Below are 18,535 nucleotides of genomic sequence, written 5' to 3'. Positions count from 1 at the left end.
TATTATCAGTTATAAAAACTCCCCTGGCCCTGAGACAGAAAGTGGCATCTCCTTAGTGTTGGTGTTTGCTTAAAGCAAGCAGTGTGAGTTGGTCCTCCATGGACTGGAGAACAAAGGCCAAAGGCCTGATCTAGTGTGAGGTGTCCCTGCCCATGGCAGAGGGGTTGGAACTGGATGATCTTTGAGGACCCTTCCATCCCTGACAGTTCTGTGATTCTGAGAGTGGATGTACTCAGTTTTATAGAGCTGCTGGGGTGGGACCTGCACTGTCTCCCCTCAACCAGACCTGACTTTTTTTCAGCCTAATTCCTCTCACAGAATCCCAGCGTAGTGGGGTTGGAAGAGACCTCTGGAGATCAGCCAGTCCAACCCCACTGCTAAAGCAGGGGCACCCATAGCAGGTTTTTTAGGATCACAATGTCCAGGTGAGTTTGGAAGCTCTCCAGAGAAGGAGACTCCACAACTTCTCTGGACAGCCTGGGACAGGGCTCCAGCACCCTCACACCAAAGTAGTTTCTCCTCATCTTCAGATGGAACCTCCTGGGTTGTGTCTGTTGCCTCTTGTCCTGTCACTGAGTACCACTGAAAAGAGCCCCATCCTCTTGCTCCCCACTCTCTAGGGATTGATAATCATTGATGAGATCTCCTCTCAGGCTTCTCATCTCCAGGCTAAACAGCCCCAGGGCTCTCAGCTGTTTCTCCTCTCAGAAGGCTCCAGGCTCCTCAGTGTCTTTGTAGCCTCCACTGGACTGTCTCCAATAGTTCCCTGTCTATCTTGAACTGGGGACCCCAGAACTGGACCCAGTCCTTCAGCTGTGTCCTCGCTAGGGAGAGTAGAAGGGGAGGAGAACCTCCCTCAACCTGCTGGCCACACTCTTCTTAATGCACCCCAAAATCCTGACATTCCTGTAGAGCCAGGAACACCTCTGACCAGTTCTCACACCACCTCCTGAAGTTCAATTTCTTATAGGCTTTGTCCTTCAAGAAAGAACTGACAGGCCTAGTTTATGACATCTGACAAGAGCACTGCCTGACCTTTGCTAAGAGGCTCCCCTAACCAGCAGAACTTGGTCTTCAGTCCCCCAGGTCCTCAAGAGCTGCACGGAGTTCATCGAGAAGCACGGCATCGTGGATGGGATCTATCGGCTCTCCGGGATCGCCTCCAACATCCAGAAGCTACGGTAAGGGCACCGTGTCTGCAGACCTGATTGCCTGGGAGGCATGGCCTGGGTCCTGCTCTGTGCTGGCTGCAGGACAGGCTCTTCACCAGCTCTGATGGTGTGGGAAAGCATTGGGTTGTTTGGCACAAGTCATTTCCTTCAGGAGAGAGTATCAGAAGGCTCTGGAATGGTGGTGCCACTGCTGTCACACTTCCTTCCTGTTTCCTCTTGCTCCCACAGCCCTTTTGGGCAGCTGATACTTCTCCTTGTTGTGGCATATTAGCAATTAATTGGCAGCATGCAAGGAATCCTCACATAGTTGTCAGTGGGTGGCATTGCCATGCTGCCTCGCTGTGCAGGACAAGGCTAAGTGTGTGTGTTCCCCAGTTCAGAGCTGTCCTCATCCCAGTAACTGGGCTGTATCCTTGTGTGAGGCTGCTTTTCCTCTTGGCATTGCATGCCTTGTTTGGTTGTGAAGGGACTGAGAGAACCTAGTGGGATGTCACTAATTCCAGTGCTGGTCCCAGCCCCCCAGCCTCCCCAAGGCAGCAAAGGGCTGTGTCCCAAGTGAAGGACATTCTGGCTGTGCCAGCTCAGTGGCCAGGTTTGAGCTGGTTGCTGTACAAACCCTTGTATGGATGAGCTTGTTCTGGTTCAGCCTAATCCTGTTTCCTATTACAGCAAGTTCCATTTTAAAGCCTCTGCTCCTGAGGCTTTGATGTGCAGGCTCCAAAGACTCTGATTGTAGCTGTTGCCCACAGCAGTCTTGGCTGAATAAAACATTTTGCCCTTGCTCCAGCTACATCCCTTTAATTCCCCATTTTGACCATCTCTAATCTCTGCCCCAGTCCATTTTTGTCCCTCTGTGTTGCCAAGACCGTTTTCTCCTCCATTGTTTTTCCAAAGGTGCTTTAAAAAACGTTTTCCTGACACTTAAATGGCCTCAGTCCCTGGTGTAGTGCAGAGGAGCAAGTGACATCCTCTTTCTGAGATGTTCCAAAGACAAAAGGAAGGGAGAAGATGGTACAGCTTGTAGGCATCAAGCTTGTCCTTGTTCATCCCAATCACTGCAGACCTTGCTGGTGTTTGAGTCATGTAGGACACACTGCTGGAGTTGCCAGCTCTATACACACATCATCAGGGTTAGTGCAGAGCTGCAGTATCCTTAGGAATGAGGCAGTGCTCTTAAGTGCCACATGGAAGTTTGGGATCTCCTGGATTTAAAGGGTTTTGTGGGGTTTTTTTGGTTGGAGAAAAAGTTAAAGGCTATTTTCTCCAGGACAGGAGTTGGTTCTTTAGCAGGGCAGTAGTCACCTTTCTTTGGCTGGTAGGAAAAGCAGAGTGTGTGCCAGGGGTCATGCAGGAATTACTCAGGGGAGCAGAGAAAAAAAAGAATTCAAAAGGAAGACAAGGGGACAAATCAGAGCCCCACCCCTGCACAGAAAGGGTCTCTGTGTATATTTTTTTCCTTTTCTTTTTCTCCTTTTCTTTGTGTTTTTTCTCCTTTTCCTCTCTATCTTTTGTCTTTCTCTTTTTCTTTTGGGAATGGAAAAGAGGGGAAAGGAGAAAGAAGAAAAAGAAAGGAAAAGGAATTGGAAAGGAAAAGAAGGGAAAGGAGAAAAGAAGAAAAAGAAAGGAAAAGAATTGAAATGAAACGAAGTGAAAGGGAAAGACGAAAAAGAAAGGAAAAGATTGGAAAGGAAAAGAAGGCAAGGAGACAGAAGAAAAGAAAGGATAAGGAATGGAAAGGAAAGAAGGGCAAGGAGGAAGAAGAAAAGAACGGAAAAGGAATTGGAAAGGAACAGAAGGGAAAAGGAGAAAGTGAAAAGAAGGAAAAGGCATTGGAAGGAAAGAGGGACAAGAGAAAGAAGGAAAACAGAAAGGCACAGGAATTGACAGGAAAAGAAGGAAAAGGAGAAAGAAAGCAAGAAAGGAAAAGGAAAAGAAAGGAAAAGAAGGGAAAGGAGAAAGAAGAACAAGAAGGAAAAGGAATTGAAAGGAAAGAAGTGAAGGAGAAAGAGAATAAAGAAAGGAAAAGGAATTGGAAAGGAAAAGAAGGGAAAGGAGAAAGAAGAAAAAGAAAGGAAAAGGAATTGGAAAGGAAAAGAAGGGAAAGGAGAAAGAAGAAAAAGAAAGGAAAAGGAATTGGAAAGGAAAAGAAGGGAAAGGAGAAAGAAGAAAAAGAAAGGAAAAGGAATTGGAAAGGAAAAAGAAGTGAGTGGAAAGGAGAAAGACGACAAAGAAGGAAAAGGAATAGGAAAAGGAAAAGAAGGACGGAGAATCGAAGAAAAAGAACGGAACCTGAATTGGAACGGAAAAGAAGGGCAAGGAGCACGAAGCACCCCGCCCGGAAATGAATTGGAAAGGACAAGCAGGGAAAGGACCGACAGAAGAACAAAGAAAGGAAACCGGAATTGGCAAAGGAAAGAAGGGAAAGGAGAAAGAAGAAAGGAAAGGAAAAGGAATTGGAAAGGAAAAGAAGGGAAAGGAGAAAGAAGAAAAAGAAAGGAAAAGGAATTGGAAAGGAAAAGAAGGGAAAGGAAATTTCTTACCACATTCTGTCTTTGCTGACTGTTTGTTTTTCTGCTTTCCTTTCCAGCCATGAGTTTGACTCTGAGCAGATCCCTGACTTGACCAAGGACATCTACATCCAAGACATCCACTGCGTGGGCTCCCTCTGCAAGCTGTACTTCCGTGAGCTCCCCAACCCCCTGCTGACCTACCAACTCTACGAGAAGTTCTCAGTAAGTATCAGCTGATCCCTTGCACTTCCCACTTCACTGTGACTTCATCTGTTCCATCTGAGCAGGAGGAGAAACTTCTTTGGTGTGAGGGTGCTGGAGCCCTGGAGCAGGCTGCCCGGAGAGGTTGTGGACTCTCCTCTGGAGAGCTTCCAAACCCACCTTGGCCATTGTGATCCTGGGCAAGCTGCTGTGGGTGCCCCTGCTTTAGCAGCAGGGTTGGACTGGGTGATCCTTTCCAACCCCCACCACACTGGGATTTTGATAATGGCAACAAAATCTACCTTGCTACTGAGGAGAAGATGGAGTGGCAGGTATTGAGTCTTCTTTGCAGCTGATCCCCTTCCTGCCTTCTTCCAGGATGCTGTTTCTGCTGCTACAGATGAGGAACGCTTGGTGAAGATCCATGATGTGATCCAGCAGCTGCCCCCTCCTCACTACAGGTGAGTGTGGGCTTTCCACAGGTTTTCTCTTGCTGTTTCAGAACTAAGGTGAGGCAATTCCAGCTTTCCCAGCCCAGAGAGTCACACAGTGCCGTGAAGTTGATGGATGTCTTAATGAGCTCATTAGCAGATGAACACTCTGTACTTTGCATACCATGATGTAGTGCTTAAAGCACACCAACTGATTGTCATTATCTAATCAAACTAATCAATATTAATAACTAATTAGTGATAGATAGTAAAGACTCTGGGGTAAGTAGAGTGACACATTAATGGTCTTTATTATTAACACTTAATCAGAGGGTATGGGAAAAGGCATCACTCACATATTGATTGGTGTCCCCTCCCAATGCCAAGGATTGATGGGTGTCCCCTCCCAGCACCATTTCCTGATTATAGACACCAATAATTGATTGATATCCCTCTCCTAATGCCTGTTCTTGGTCTTGAATACCTGTCCTCTCCCAATGACTACCCTTGGCAAATGGTCCTTTGTTATTGAGATCCCCTCTTAATAAAGATTTGGTGAGAGCCATCATCTGGCTTCTTCTGGGGAGGTTTTATTACATTCTGTCTTAGTTTTCAGAAGCATTTATGGTTCTGTACCCTGGCTGGTATAGATGGCCAGTTGTACCACATGAAAACACTTGATTATTGATAATTACTTAGAATTATTTGAGCTAATGATTATTTTAATTTTCATTATTGATATCTATGGTGATTAGCTGGAGAAGTGTGGTGCTGTACCTCATTCTAATATATGTTACTGATATTAAAATGACATAATGTGGCCATTAGTATGTAATTACAGTGGTTAACTAATGTGTTCTAAGCTATTTAAATAACATTAATTAGTGTCACACAAACCAGCCATGACACTAACTGCAGTATTTTCTTTCTGTTATTTAAGGAGACAGGGCCTTGAAAATTACCTTCTCAAAAAGAAACCATCACCTTCATATAGTTTTCTCTGGTGCATTTCATCTTTTCCTTACAATAGCTCTTCCTTTATGGGGTACCAGATTTGTTTAACTTGGAGGTGGTGATGCTTTGGTGTGTCTCAGGCTTAGAGCAGAGAGGGGGGCACAGGAGACAGTGGGATGCCAAGTGATGTAGATGAGCAGAGCTGCTGCTCTCCTGCTGTCCTGAGGTTTGCTTGAAAAACCAAACACACATTGTTTTCCTGCTTCTCTCTGGTGAGAAGCTTCCTGCAGGATACTGGCCTTTGGCAGCAAAAGCTGGAGCAGAGCAGTGCATGGTGCTGGAGATGTCTGGTTTGTTTCCAGCCAGAAACATCCATCTTCATGCCAGGCCTTATCCCTCTGTGGAACTTTGAGCCCCAGAGCACCTCCCACCCAAAAAGAAGGGAACCCTCTCTCCATGCTGTCCTGTACCGCACCCAGCAGCCATTTGTCTTGTGCAGTGCTACAGCAGAGCAGCCAAGCACTGAAGTTCCAGGACGCTCTGCTTCTACATCCTGCTGTGCTGGTGGCATTTAGGTCATTCCTGTCCACCTCCACGTTTGCTGGATCTAGCCCAGGGACTGAAAGCAGTTTCACTGACCCTCTGTGAGACTCTCCTCATCTCACCCTGGTGCAATTTGCTGAAGACGATTTCATCATCACTCTTAGGGCACATAGTTCAACTTCTTATTTTTTTTTCTGCAAGCTGTCAAACTAAAAGGAAATAATGCTCTGGGGTTTGCTGTGTACATCCCAGCCTGGCTTTGCTCATTGGTGCTGAACATTTGCCTATCTCCTGTTTTCCAGGACACTGGAGTTCCTAATGAGGCATTTAGCTCGACTCGCTGATTACTGCTCCATCACAAACATGCACACCAAGAACTTAGCAATTGTCTGGGCTCCAAACCTCCTCAGGTACTGTCTCACTCACCCGTCAGCCCTCGCTCCCCTCCCTTCAGCCCTCACTCCTATCCCATGTCCTCTTCTCCTCCTGTAAAATTTCCAGTGGGAAGTCATTCTAAGCAAGGGTTTGAGACCAACTGGCAAGCTCCTGAACCACTGCTGTGAAATAACCCCCTGGAGAGATCACCTCAGCATTACTCTGTCTCACCAGGATTGTATTTCCACTGACTACAGTTCCAGAGTGGCAAGGAAGGATTTGCCCCCACCCTTAAACCTCTTTCCTAGATGATCATTGGTGGGACTAGATGATCCTTGAGGTCCCTTCCAACCTGGTATTTTATTCTATGAAGCATTTCCCCTCTCCTACTTGGTATATCCAGGGAGGTTTGATTACTGGCATCACCGATTTCCCAGTGAGAGTCTCATTTGGCAGCTTTCTGGCTGCAAAAATTCAAACTTAGGGAAATGATTTTGGATAAATCTGTCCCCTAAAATCTGAGGTTTGAATTTGCATTAAAATGAATGGAGTGACATAAAAACTTAGCTTTAAAAGAAAACCCAACTCACCCTGGCCTCTATTGTCTTGCTTTCTGAATTGCTTTGGTCACCAACCTGAGAAATCTGAGTCATTGGTTCCCCTGTGTGCAGGTAATGAGGGTGAGCTCTTTGCTCCTTGCTGGCAGCTCACCCACCAGCAGTCAAACGATCTCTTGTTGCTTTTGTGAACATTGGGGTCCTTGCTGAGCAGGACCAGTTGGAAACATTCCCTGCTAGAGGGAAAAATCCCATTAGGAGGCTGTTTGCTACTGCTTTTTACAGTGTCTGGAAATAAGTTATGCAAAAGCTCTCCATTTTGTGTCTGCACTGAATTTACCTCTACAGACTTGTTCTCCTTCCAAACCCAGTGTTCCTCTTTCAGTAGAATTCCAATCTGAATCCAACATCTGGATATAAACCACCCCAGTTAGTGCAGTTGTTTGAGTAATGCTTTGATGAGGCTTCCACTGAGGGTGGTGAGACACTGGAAAAGGGAGGCTGTGGATGCCCCCTCCATGGAGGTGTTCAAGGCCAGGTTGGATGAGGCCTTGAGCAACCTGGGCTAGTGGAAGGTGTCCCTGTTCATGGCAGGGTGGGGTTGGAACTAGATGGTCTTCAAGGTCACTTCCCACCCAAAGCATTCTATGAATCTATAAGCTGCCAAAAATCTGTTGGTGAGTCGCCATAAGCCTGGATCACTGCTGAGTGAATCTCTTCACTGCTCCTAACTCCCTGTCCTCTTGAGGGACCAGGCACAGTAACTCAAACTCATCAGTTCATCAGAGCCTTCCCTAAAGAGCACCTTCCTCTGTTCTTCTGGCTGCTGGAGCTTCATTCAACCTGCCTTTGCTTCAGGTCAAAGCAGATCGAGTCTGCCTGCTTCAGCGGGACAGCTGCCTTCATGGAGGTGCGAATCCAGTCGGTGGTTGTGGAGTTCATCTTGAACCACGTGGATGTCCTCTTCAGTTCCAAACTCAGCTCAGTCATACGTGATGGAGCAGGTACGTGGCTTCCTCCACTGGATCAGAAAAAGGGAGCAGTACTCTGGGTACTCTGAGCCTCCTGTGGAGCACTTAAAATGTTTTTTGCTGTAGCCCAGAGAAGAGATTTCCAGGGTTCTGATGTTAGAACCTATGCGCCATCTGCTGTAATCACCTGCCCTTCCTCTGAGATGTGCCCAGGCAGTGCAGATCCCACCACCTCTGGTAGCTGGTTTTCCACCCTGTTGGCTGCTCCCCACTCTGAAACCAGCCCTACCTCCATAGCAGAGTTGCTCCAAGTCCAGTTTTTGTTCCTACTGGAAAGCAGCTTGAAGTCGGAGGTTAGCTTGGCAGAACAGTCACAGCCCGCAGCAGGCTGAGCTCTGCCAGGAGGAGATAAGCACACTGAGCCAAATAATTATCCAGGCTTAGAATGGACCATGGAAATTCAGCTAATTGTTTAATGATTTGGTCATTCTTATTCAGTGTGCTCTGACACAAAACTGACCAGGAGAAAGCTCAGGCCATTTCACAGCCCAGCAGCAAAGTGCAGCAGGGCTCTGCATCATCCTCTTCAGTACTTCCAAGAGATGCTGGTTTTGAGCACAGCTTCCATCCTTTCTGCCCCAAGCATGGAGCATTGCATGCTGAAGGGATAGTGATAGGAGTGGAACCAACCAGAACAGTGAGGTGATGATGTGCTTCCCTCCACACCCCTTCCCTCATGTGACAATAGCCGTGCAAATACTTGCACAATAAGCAATGGCAAACAGATCCAACAGGATTACAGACTTCAGACTGCTTTTGGTCCAACCCCCCTGCAGATCCCAGGGACCTCTACAACTACACCAGGTTGCTCTTCTGTAGCAGCCTCCTCAACACTGAGCTGACTTAACAGATCTAGCAGCAGGAGGCAACAGCAGCTACCTCTAGTAAAATCCACATGCTCATCTCCAAACCCAAGCACAAGCTGTGGAAGGGCCAAGGGCAGGACACACAGCTGGGTTCTGTTTGCAGTGTCCATGTGCACATGAGTTTGTGGCAGCTTCAGTCACAGATGGCATTTCCTGCTGCAGCAAGAGGTAGAACCTGGGAATGACTGAAACCTTGCTTTAAAAGAAGGAAACCCATCCTGTACAGATTGCTGCTCACAGGTGAAGCTTAAGTGTAGCAGTGAAAGTTTCTAACCTACCTGCTTCCCTCTGCCTTTTTCTCCCCCCCCCCCTTTTAAAATACACTAAGCTGCTCTCAATTACAGAATTGTTGTTGTCATAAACATCCCTCGGACACAATGGTTTGTTCTGACCACATCTTGCAGCTGCTGGGATAACAAAGATGTAGGACAAACACAGCCCCTCCCTAGACACACAGCCCCAGAGCTTTGATCTCTGGCCTGCTGGTTTCTGATTCTCCTGTGGTTTTGCTTTCCAGGGCACAGCTCTTTATCACGACCCAAGTCTCTGTTGGTGTCCTCCCCTTCCACAAAGCTGCTCACGCTGGAGGAGGCACAGGCACGGACACAAGCCCAGATCAACTCTCCCATCGTGGCAGACAGCAAGTACATAGAAGTGGGTGAAGGCCCTGCAGCTCTGCAGGGGAAATTCCACACAGTCATAGACTTCCCAGCTGAAAGGTAGAGACCAATTTCCTTTGCAGCATGTATCATCACTGAGGGGTTTGGGATTGTAACAAAACCCTGATGCTGTTGACTTACACTAGTTGTGCATGAAGTGTTGCAGCCACTTTTCCAGCTGCTTTGGACTCTTTGAGGACATCAGTGGTCTGGTGGACTTAGTTTAGCCATAAAACTTTTACCCCACACCCTCCTTTCTATCAGATTGATCATTAAATGTGTAAAAGCTGTGAGGCATATAGCTGCCTGTACTTATCATGGACACAGAGGAGCAATTTCCAGGCTGAACACCTGGAAACATTGGAGTTTTCCAGATTTCAGGTTCAGTGCCTGTAACAAATCCCAAGTTCCCCTCAAAGTGGAGCAGTTGGACAGAGTTGACAACACTAGGAATGAAACGTGGCATTGGGAGGAGGGAAATGGGATTTTACAGCATGAGTGAGAGATGCTTCTGAATACCTTTGATGGCTGCACAGTTCCTCAGAGAACTGCTGCATCTGACAGCTTTGTTTAGCCATCCCTCTGCTGCTGTAGTGCACATGGATCAGAGAATCACAGGATCGTTGTGGTTGGAAAAGACTTTTAAGATCATGAAGTCCTACCAAGGCTGGTCCTAAACCATGGCCCTCAGCACCACAGCTGGAGCTTCTTTTTCCACCTGCAGTGCACCTGCTTTGCAGTTTGGAGGAATTTACGCAGCAGAACATTAGGGCTGAGCTATAAGAATGAAAAAATCCTCAGCTATTGAGAATCATGGGCTGGGCTGGGTTGGAAGGGACCTTTAAAGGTCATCTTAGCCCAATTTAGATAGACTGACTTCAGAAGCATTCTTGCAGCAGAGAGAGCAAATAACCAACAACCAGTAGCAGGAACTGAGCACTGCTTTCCCTTCCAATAATGCCCTCTGTCTTCTCACTCCAGAAAAAGGCCACCCAGCAAGATGAAGAAGTCCCCAGTTGGCAGCTGGCGTTCCTTCTTCAACCTGGGGAAATCCTCCTCCGTGTCCAAACGCAAACTGCAGCGCAACCCCAGCGAGCCCTCTGAGATGAAAGCCATAGCCCTGGCAGGTGAGGGTGCAGCTGCAGCTCCAAATCGGGGCTTGCCAGCACCACAGAGTTCGTCTTTTCAATGGGCTTTTATCTCCTTCTAGTGTTCAAACCTTGCATAACACCTACACTGAACTGCTGTCTGTGCTAAATGGAGCTCACGCTGGCTCAAGAACAGAACCTGCTAGAGCACAGACCTCAAAAGCTTGTCTCAAAGTCGCTTTTTGTCAAATCATAGAATGGTTTGAGTTGGAAGGGACCTCCAAAGCTCATCCAGTCCAACCCCCTTGCAGTCAGCAGGGACATCCTCCACTAGAGCAGGTAGCTGAGAGCCTTGTCAAGCCTGACCTTGAACATGTCCAGGGATGGGACCTCAGCTACCTCCCTGGGTGACCTGTTGCAGTGTTCCAGCACCCTCATGATGCAGAACTTGTTCCTAACATCCAATCTAAATCTTCTCTTCTCTCATTTCAAACCAGTCCTATCACTCCAGGCCTTTGCAAACAGTCCCTCTGCAGCCTTCTTGAGACCCCTTCAGGTACTGGAAGGCTATTATTAACTCTTCCCAGGCTGAACAACCCCAGCTCCCTCAGCCTGTCCTCATAACAGATGTGCTCCCAACTCATTATCTTCATGGCTCTCCTCTGGACCCACTCCATCAGCTCCATGTCCTTCCTGTGTTGAGGGCTCCAGAGCTGGACACAGTAGTCCAGGTGAAGTCTCACCAGGCTTTTGAAAGCCGGTGGATGATTTAGTCTCTTTTAATTGCCTTCTGCCTGGTAATATAACATCATGGGTTGAAAAGGACCTCTATAAGCCAGTATCCCATGACAAAAAGCACTTTTCACAAGGGCTTGTAGTGATAGGAAAAGAGGGAATGAATTGAAGCTTGAAGACGGGAGTTTTAGACTGATGATTAGGAAGAAATTCTTTCCAGTGACAGTGGTGAGACACTGGAACAGGTTGCCCAGGGAGGTCCTGGATGCCCCCTCCCTGATGGTGTTCAAGGATAGGTTGGATGAGGTGTTGAGCAACCTGGGCTAGTGGGAGGTTTTCCTTGCCCATGATAAGGGGATTGGAACTGGATGACCTTTAATGTCCCTTCCAACCCAACCCATTCTGTGACTCTATGAAACAGGGCTACACATCTCTTAACCAGCACAACTGTTAACAGTACTGTTACTCTGAGGGCAGCTGTGCCATTTCTAGAAACCCATTTGGGTTTTTCCTGCTGCCATTACCTAAAACTGTTTTTGTACTTGTTGATAACTCAGCTGCTGCACTCTCTTGGCTGCATTTCCCCAGGTGGCCGAGGAGACAGTGGGACCCTGCGCTCGGCTAAAAGCGAGGAATCTCTGACCTCCCTGCACGCCGTGGATGGTAAGGCACAGACTGCACCTGCACTTCTCCTCTCTCTGGGTTTAAACAAGGCAGTGTGACATTGCTGACTGCAGATATCCACAAAGCACAATTTGCCACCCTTCCAGGAAGAGCTGGGCTTGCTAATTAATGAAGCAGTTTGCTACCACTGCCCTGCACAGATGGGGATCACAGAGAAATGCTCTCCAGGTCTTTCTTTTTCAAGGTAAAAATAAAAAAAGAGACCCAAACCTCTTACCTTGGTATAAGCAGCACTGCTCACCGTCATTCCTTGCCACCTCCTTTTTCTCTTCTGAGGTGGAAAAGACAGGAAGGAAAAATGCTTTCTGAGCAAGACTGAGCTCTACAGCACACCGAAGCTAGCTTTGCTTTTGCACAGCTTGGTTTCAGACTAAATCAGACCCAACAGCTGCTGTCAAAGGCTTTGAGCAAACATAATAAACAGCCACTGCTAGGAACATGATTTTTGTGTTTGAGTTCACCAGGTGAGCACCTTGCCCACTGCTGTAGGACTGCTTTACAACCTCCACCTGGACAGTCAGGTTGTGGCACTAACCCCTTTCTATCTGCTCCTTCCTAGGTGAGTCCAAACTGTTCCGACCCAGGAGACCTAGGTCCAGCAGTGATGCTCTGTCTGCTTCCTTCAATGGAGAGCTCTTGGGGAACATGAATCGCTGCAATTCCTATGACAACCTCCCCCACGATGACAGCGATGGGGATGAGGGCCTGATCCATGTTCCTGCCCTCATTTCTCCTCGATCCTCTGAAGATGTTGACCTGAGCCCACCGGATATCGGAGTCGCTAGCCTGGATTTTGACCCCATGTCCTTCCAGTGCAGCCCGCCCCAAGCAGAGTCTGAGTGCCTGGACAGCAGCACATCCCTGATGGAGTCAGTTGGCATTAATAAGGAGAAGCCAAGCCTGCTAAAGAAGGATTTAGAATCAGGCAGCCAGTCCCAGACACCAGGCAGTGCCACAAGCTCTGAGCCAGTCTCCCCTTTCCAAGAGAGGATGAGTCCCTTCTTTACTCTGGACCTGAGCCCAACTGAGGAGAAGACCTGCAAACCCCACGCCTTCTCCCCCAAGCTGGGGAGGAAGCCCCTCAAATCTCCACCTCTGACTGCAGCAGAACCTGTCTCCTTCACCCTGCCCAGCCGCACATCAGAGACTGTGGGAGGAGTACCCGTCACATCCAGAAACTCCTCTGCTTCCAGCTGGAGCAAAGGGATTGGCATCACTGAAATCACAAACAGGTCCCCAACCCAGATGTCCTTGCCCCTGAAAAACAGTGAAACAGGAGCAGGGGAAGGAGCCCAGCAAGAGCTGCAGCATGCCCAGCTAGTGGCTGCTGGCAAGCCAGAGTTGCCAGAAGAAGGGGAGAGACCAATGTCAAGCAGTCAGAATAAGACTGTACCCACTGGACACGCACAGCCAGGTACAGTGCATTTTCCTCCATTCTTTCTTTAAGTTCCAATGGGGACCTGCTCTCAGAAACGTCCTCCTCTGCGTGCCTTGTAGGAGAGGGGATTGCCCACCAGTTCTGATCACAAGTGTCTCGCAGGGCTGTGCAGATCAGTAAGCTCTTAACCTCTGCCTTCTCCCCTACATCACACACACCTCGGCTAAGTTTCCATAACTCTTTCTACACCACTGTTTTGGTTTTTTTCTTCCCCTCTCCTCATCCTGTCATACGTGAAACTCTATAGCATGCCCTAAACCATTTCAGCCAATAAACCATCTGAGACTTTTCTAAAGTAAAAACTCTGCCAACACTTGAAGAAGGGAACCTTCCCACCTAAAACCTTATGATCAAAATTGGGTAAGGGTATCTCATTCTCTGCTACCTCCTTTCCTACCTCTCCAGAAATGCAAGAGGAGCCTTTAAGACAATCTCTTATGCTCTTTGGTTTGATTTCCCCCCCCTCCTTTTTGTGCTGAACTGCTGTGCTGATTGAGCAGCCCTTGCATGTTTCACGTCAGGAGGAGTTGCCACTGTGAAAGTGTGGAAAAGCATCTTTTTTTTTTTTAATGTAAGGTTAGGTCACTCTCCTTATTGGGTAACATATAAAATCGCTCTCTCTCTCAATTTTCCCCCCATTAGGAGCAGTTGCCCTCGACTCCCCCCAGGATCCTGTTCCCGTCAGTTCTGTGTCTCTTATCCCTCCTCCTCCTCCGAAAAACGCAGCGCGCATGCTAGCCCTAGCGTTAGCCGAGTCCGCACAGCAAGCGTCCGCTCAGTCTCAGAAAAGGCCAGGAGATGCTCACTCTGAAAGCACAAATTACGGAGAGACTGAAGCTGGCACAGCTCTAGAAAAGCTCCATCTCTCCACTGGTGCTCCAGACAAGCTCCACCACTATTCCGGCCTGCCCGAGAACCGACTTCACTTCCAGGCCGGTGCACCAGTAGAGCAGGATTGCCAAGGTAGCAGCACAGCCGGGGAGCAGAACCACCCTCCGGGTGCACCTGGCAACCAGGACCCCCCTCCTCTCCACACGGGCATGCCTGGGGACATGCCTGATAGCAGAGATGCAGAGCAGGAGCAGTCCAGCTTCCAGCCTGGTAAAGTGGGGGACAAAGATCCCTTCCCCTCGCATGCTGGGGACTGGGAGCACACCCAGCACCACACTGCAGGCCCTCTGCCCGACTGGGAAGCTCCTGCAGCAGAGCTGCCTGTAGATAAGCCCCAGCTCCGTGCATGCGTGTCTGGGGACCAGCACCACATTCCTAGCTGCACAGCCGAGGACAAACTGCAGTCTCCTCCTGTCACAGCCGGGGAGAAAAGCGCCCCAGCTCCAATCCCCTATTTAACAACCATCCAGCCAACAGCCCCCGAGCCCAGGCCAGCCCCGGCTCAGGCCGATGGCACCGGTCCCGCCGCGCAGCGTGCCCTCGCCCCCGGCCAGCCCGCACAGGCACAGAGGCAGGATCACCAGGCAGCCATGGGACAAGTGCCAGCAGGCTCTGCAAAACCACCCAGCGGCTCCAGCCAGGTATGTGGACGTGGCCACCAGCCTTGCACAGTGAACCTGTAGCTGTAGGAGCCTCAGCTCTAGGAGAGTCAGTCCCAGTCCAAAGGACAGGAGACAGGGAATGGATGGAATGGATGGAAGCTTGAGGAGGGCAGATTTAGAGTGGGGATTAGGAAGAGTGAGGGTGGGGAGACACTGGAACAGGTTGCCCAGGGGGGTTGTGGACGCCTCCTCCCTGGAGGTGTTCAAAGCCAGGTTGGATGCAGCCTTGAGGGGCCTGGTCTAGTGGAAGGTGTCCCTGCCCATGGCAGGGGGTTGGAACTAGATGGTCTTTAAGGTCTCTCCCAGCCCAAAGCATCCTATGATTCCATAAGTCTGTGCATTCATGGCTTATTAGGAATTCCACGTGTATGGCACACGCAGCCTTCCAGAAAGCAGGGCAGAATTTCCAAAGTGAAAACAAGGGACAATCCCGGTGACAGAATCCAAACATGGTGGGGACTGAAAGGAGATCTCTGGAGATCATCCAGTCCAACCTGCTCCTAAAGCAGAGTGACCCACAGCAGCTTGCCCAGGATCACGATGTCCAGGTGGTTTTGGAATCTGGGTTCCAGTTTTTCTGTTGCCCCTCATCCTGTCACTGGGCACCACTGAGAAGAGTCTGGCCCCATCCTCTTGCCCCCTCAGGGCCCTTTACCTCTTGCTGAACATGATCAGGTCCCCACTCAGGCTGCTCCTCTCCAGGCCCAGCAGCCCCAGGTCCCTCAGCCTTTCCTCCTCACAGAGATGCTCTGGGCCCCTCATCAGCTTAAGAGCCTCTGCTTGAATATCTCCTGTCTCTAGAGAACTGTGGAGGCCAGAACTGGACCCAGTCCTTGAGCTGTGGCCTCAGCAGGGCAGAGTTGAGGGGAGTAGGAGAGGAGAGAGGGTGCTTTCCTCTGACCTCTGCTGATTTCTTCTCTACAGGTATGGGCCACATCAGCACCTGAAAAGCCACCTGAGCCCACGCCTGGGTTTGTCTCAGAAAGTAGTTCCACCGCCCGCTGCTCCTCTTCTGTGCCCGCAGGCCACCAGAGCCATTTGGAGAAGCCTCGGGAGCCCACAAGGGCACCACCGCTGCACCTGCGTTCGGAGTCCGTCCCTACTCACTCCTCCTCCTACAGCTTTACTCCCCCGGTCCCGCCCGTCAGAACGCTGGAGAGCAAAATCGCTGCCGCCATGCACTCGAACAACACGGAGGCCATCAACAACTCCAACTACCACGCCTTCCTGTCCTCCTCCATGCTGGCCTCCTCGGTGGAAGAAGCCCTGCTGCCACCACCACCTCCGCCACCTCCCCCTCCCAAGCACGCTTCCCTGCAGTCCGTCTACGTGCCACACCCCAAACCAGAGAGCATGCCTGAGCCCCCTGCCCCAGAAGGCTACCTGCACCACAAAGCAGCTTCCGTCCACCAGTACAGGCCCGAGAGTGTCCCTCCTCACCTCTCCTACCACAGCAAGCCCGAGCAGCACCCAGCCTATCCTCCTCGCTCGGAGACACCCACCTCCGTGGCCGCTCGCTACAACACCTACACTACCCAAGGGAAGAGCAGCTCGGCTCTCCACTCCAAACCCCGCAGCCGCACCGAGTTCGTGTCCTCGGTGAGCCCCACGGGCCTGCGGAGCACCGGCTACGCTGCCGAGGACGCCCCACCCTACCCCACCATCCGGCGCGTCCAGTCGCTGCACGTGCCCAGCCCTGCCGCCGCTACCGCCATCCGCTCGGTGCCCATCTCACGGACCGAGGTACCCCCGGACGACGAGCCGGTGTTCTGCCCGCGGCCGCTCTACCAGTACAAGCCATACCAGCCCCACTCCGACTACCACGTCACCCAGCTGCAGCCTTACTTCGAGAACGGGCGGGTGCACTACCGCTACAGCCCTTACTCCAGCTCCTCTGCTGCCTCTTACTACGCGGCAGCTGACGGCAGCTTCTACGACCTGGATCCCTACAGCACGGTGCGGGCCAGGCCCTTCCACCCCCTGCCCGGCAGAGACTTCGCGTCCTACGCCTCGCGGCTGCCCAGCAAGGGGCTGTACCGTTACCCCAGCCTCAATGCCTACCCTCGTGGCGGCCTCATCTCGCACCTGGCAGGCAAAGAGCACAGCTTCATCAGCAGGGACGTGCCTCCGGCCCCGGACGTCAAGCACATGTATGTGTCCTGGGACCTGGAGGACATGGAGAAGTACCGCATGCAGTCCATCCGGCGCGAGAGCCGCGCACGCCAGAAGGCCAAGGGGCCGCTGATGTCCCAGTACGACAACGTGGCCCCGCTGCTGCAGGAGGAGCTGGGAGGCCTGGATGTCATTCACCTGCGCAGCAAGTCGGACCCTGGGAAAAGCGGGCTGCTCACCGTGGCTGAGGGGAAGGAGGGCAGGTACCCGACCAAGGCAGCGACCCCTGAGGGGGATGAGCGTTACTACCTGCAGCACCCCGAGCCGGAGCTGGACAGGGCTCACTACCACGGCACCTACGGCAACGGGCAGCCCGAGAAGCCCTCCCTGCCACAGAAGCAGAGCAGCATTCGCAGCAGGAAGCTGCACGAACCGGGCTGCAATGCCAGCGAACACAGGACGCACTTGCAGCAGGAAGCGAGCCATAGGCAGCCTTCCGAGCCCAAAAACGGAGCCCCTTACCCCGACTATAGGCCCAAAGGGGGCCCAGAGCCCCCTGAACCCATCGCTTACCAGCACCCGGGAGGGAAGTACATCCCAGTGAGCCAGGAGACCCTGAGACTGAACCACAAGGAGGCGAGGTTGGCAGAGGAGAGGCCGGATTTGGAGAGGTCTCGAGCCAGGCCCACCCCATCCATGGAGAAGCACTCCCGAGACTGCTACAAAGAGGAGGAGCACGCTGCCGCGCCCCCGCCCAAGCCCGAACGCAGCCACAGCCTCAGAATGCAGCACCCTGAAAGCATGGAGAGGGACTCTGCCCTCCTCTACCCCTACCAAACCCTTGGGAAACGCCAAAGCACTATGACTGTGGTGTCCCAGTATGATAATTTGGAGGATTACCATACCATGCCTCAGCACCAAAGAGGGGGCTACGTCGGAGGTGGGGGCTTTGTGCCCCCCACTTTTAGCCATGTGCACAGTAGAACTTACGCCACGGCCCTGGGCCAAGGAGCCTTCCTCCCCACGGAGCTGTGCTTGCAGAGGCCTGAGACAGAGGTCCACGTTGAGTGAGCTGGTTGGGGGGGGGGGGAGGGATTAAAAAAAAAAAAAAAAAAAAGGAGGGATAGAGTCTAAGCAGCCTCTGCTGGACAGTGGACTGTTTTATTTTTTCAACGATGGAAAACAAAACAAACCCAACCCTGCCCCGATGAGCAAAGCAAACCTCCTCCCCGCCCCCCATCCTTCAGCATCCACCCCTAGCAGCCCCACTACTCACTGTTTTTATGTAGTAGAGGTAACAGATTTTTCATGTAGGTTTGAGACAACTGGAAGGTGAGGGCAGGCTGTTGGCACACAGATGTTGCCAAAGAGGCTGGGCAGAGATGAAAGTGATACTGTTTGGGGCAAGGAGGGAAGGAAAACAAAAAGTCTTTCCTTCCCAGGATTTGACCTTGGTCATTCCCACCACTTCCTCACCACACTTCCATGGTCCTGTGCATGTGGCTGTTCTCCCCACATGTAGTGAGCTGCCCATCCCACTGTTAGCTTCCAACAAAGGGTCCCCGTGACATGTCCCCTCTGAGGTTACTCAGCAAGAGTGGGCTAAAAGCTGGCCAGGGGGAAGAG

At 50.9% G+C, this 18,535-nt stretch overlaps 1 protein-coding gene across 2 annotated transcripts in view; it reads left to right on the top strand.

The window, feature by feature from the left end:
- The window catches only part of ARHGAP32 (Rho GTPase activating protein 32), a 137,297-nt gene extending 119,317 nt beyond the window's left edge, over window positions 1-17,980 (top strand). For both annotated transcript variants that reach the window (XM_054395651.1, XM_054395650.1), the window contains 11 exons: window positions 1,079-1,181; window positions 3,760-3,904; window positions 4,262-4,344; window positions 6,114-6,221; window positions 7,602-7,747; window positions 9,158-9,359; window positions 10,281-10,426; window positions 11,711-11,785; window positions 12,366-13,220; window positions 13,887-14,776; window positions 15,722-17,980. In XM_054395651.1, the coding sequence (XP_054251626.1) occupies window positions 1,079-1,181; window positions 3,760-3,904; window positions 4,262-4,344; window positions 6,114-6,221; window positions 7,602-7,747; window positions 9,158-9,359; window positions 10,281-10,426; window positions 11,711-11,785; window positions 12,366-13,220; window positions 13,887-14,776; window positions 15,722-17,980 (5,012 nt within the window). The remainder of the gene's footprint in view (window positions 1-1,078; window positions 1,182-3,759; window positions 3,905-4,261; window positions 4,345-6,113; window positions 6,222-7,601; window positions 7,748-9,157; window positions 9,360-10,280; window positions 10,427-11,710; window positions 11,786-12,365; window positions 13,221-13,886; window positions 14,777-15,721) is intronic.
- The last annotated feature ends 555 nt before the right edge of the window (window positions 17,981-18,535 follow it).

This window comes from Indicator indicator, chromosome 34 (genome assembly GCF_027791375.1).
Source record: "Indicator indicator isolate 239-I01 chromosome 34, UM_Iind_1.1, whole genome shotgun sequence".
NCBI lineage: Eukaryota > Metazoa > Chordata > Aves > Piciformes > Indicatoridae > Indicator > Indicator indicator.
The sequence above is the reverse complement of the archived record's forward strand: the minus strand, read 5'-3'. Positions and strand labels throughout refer to the sequence as shown.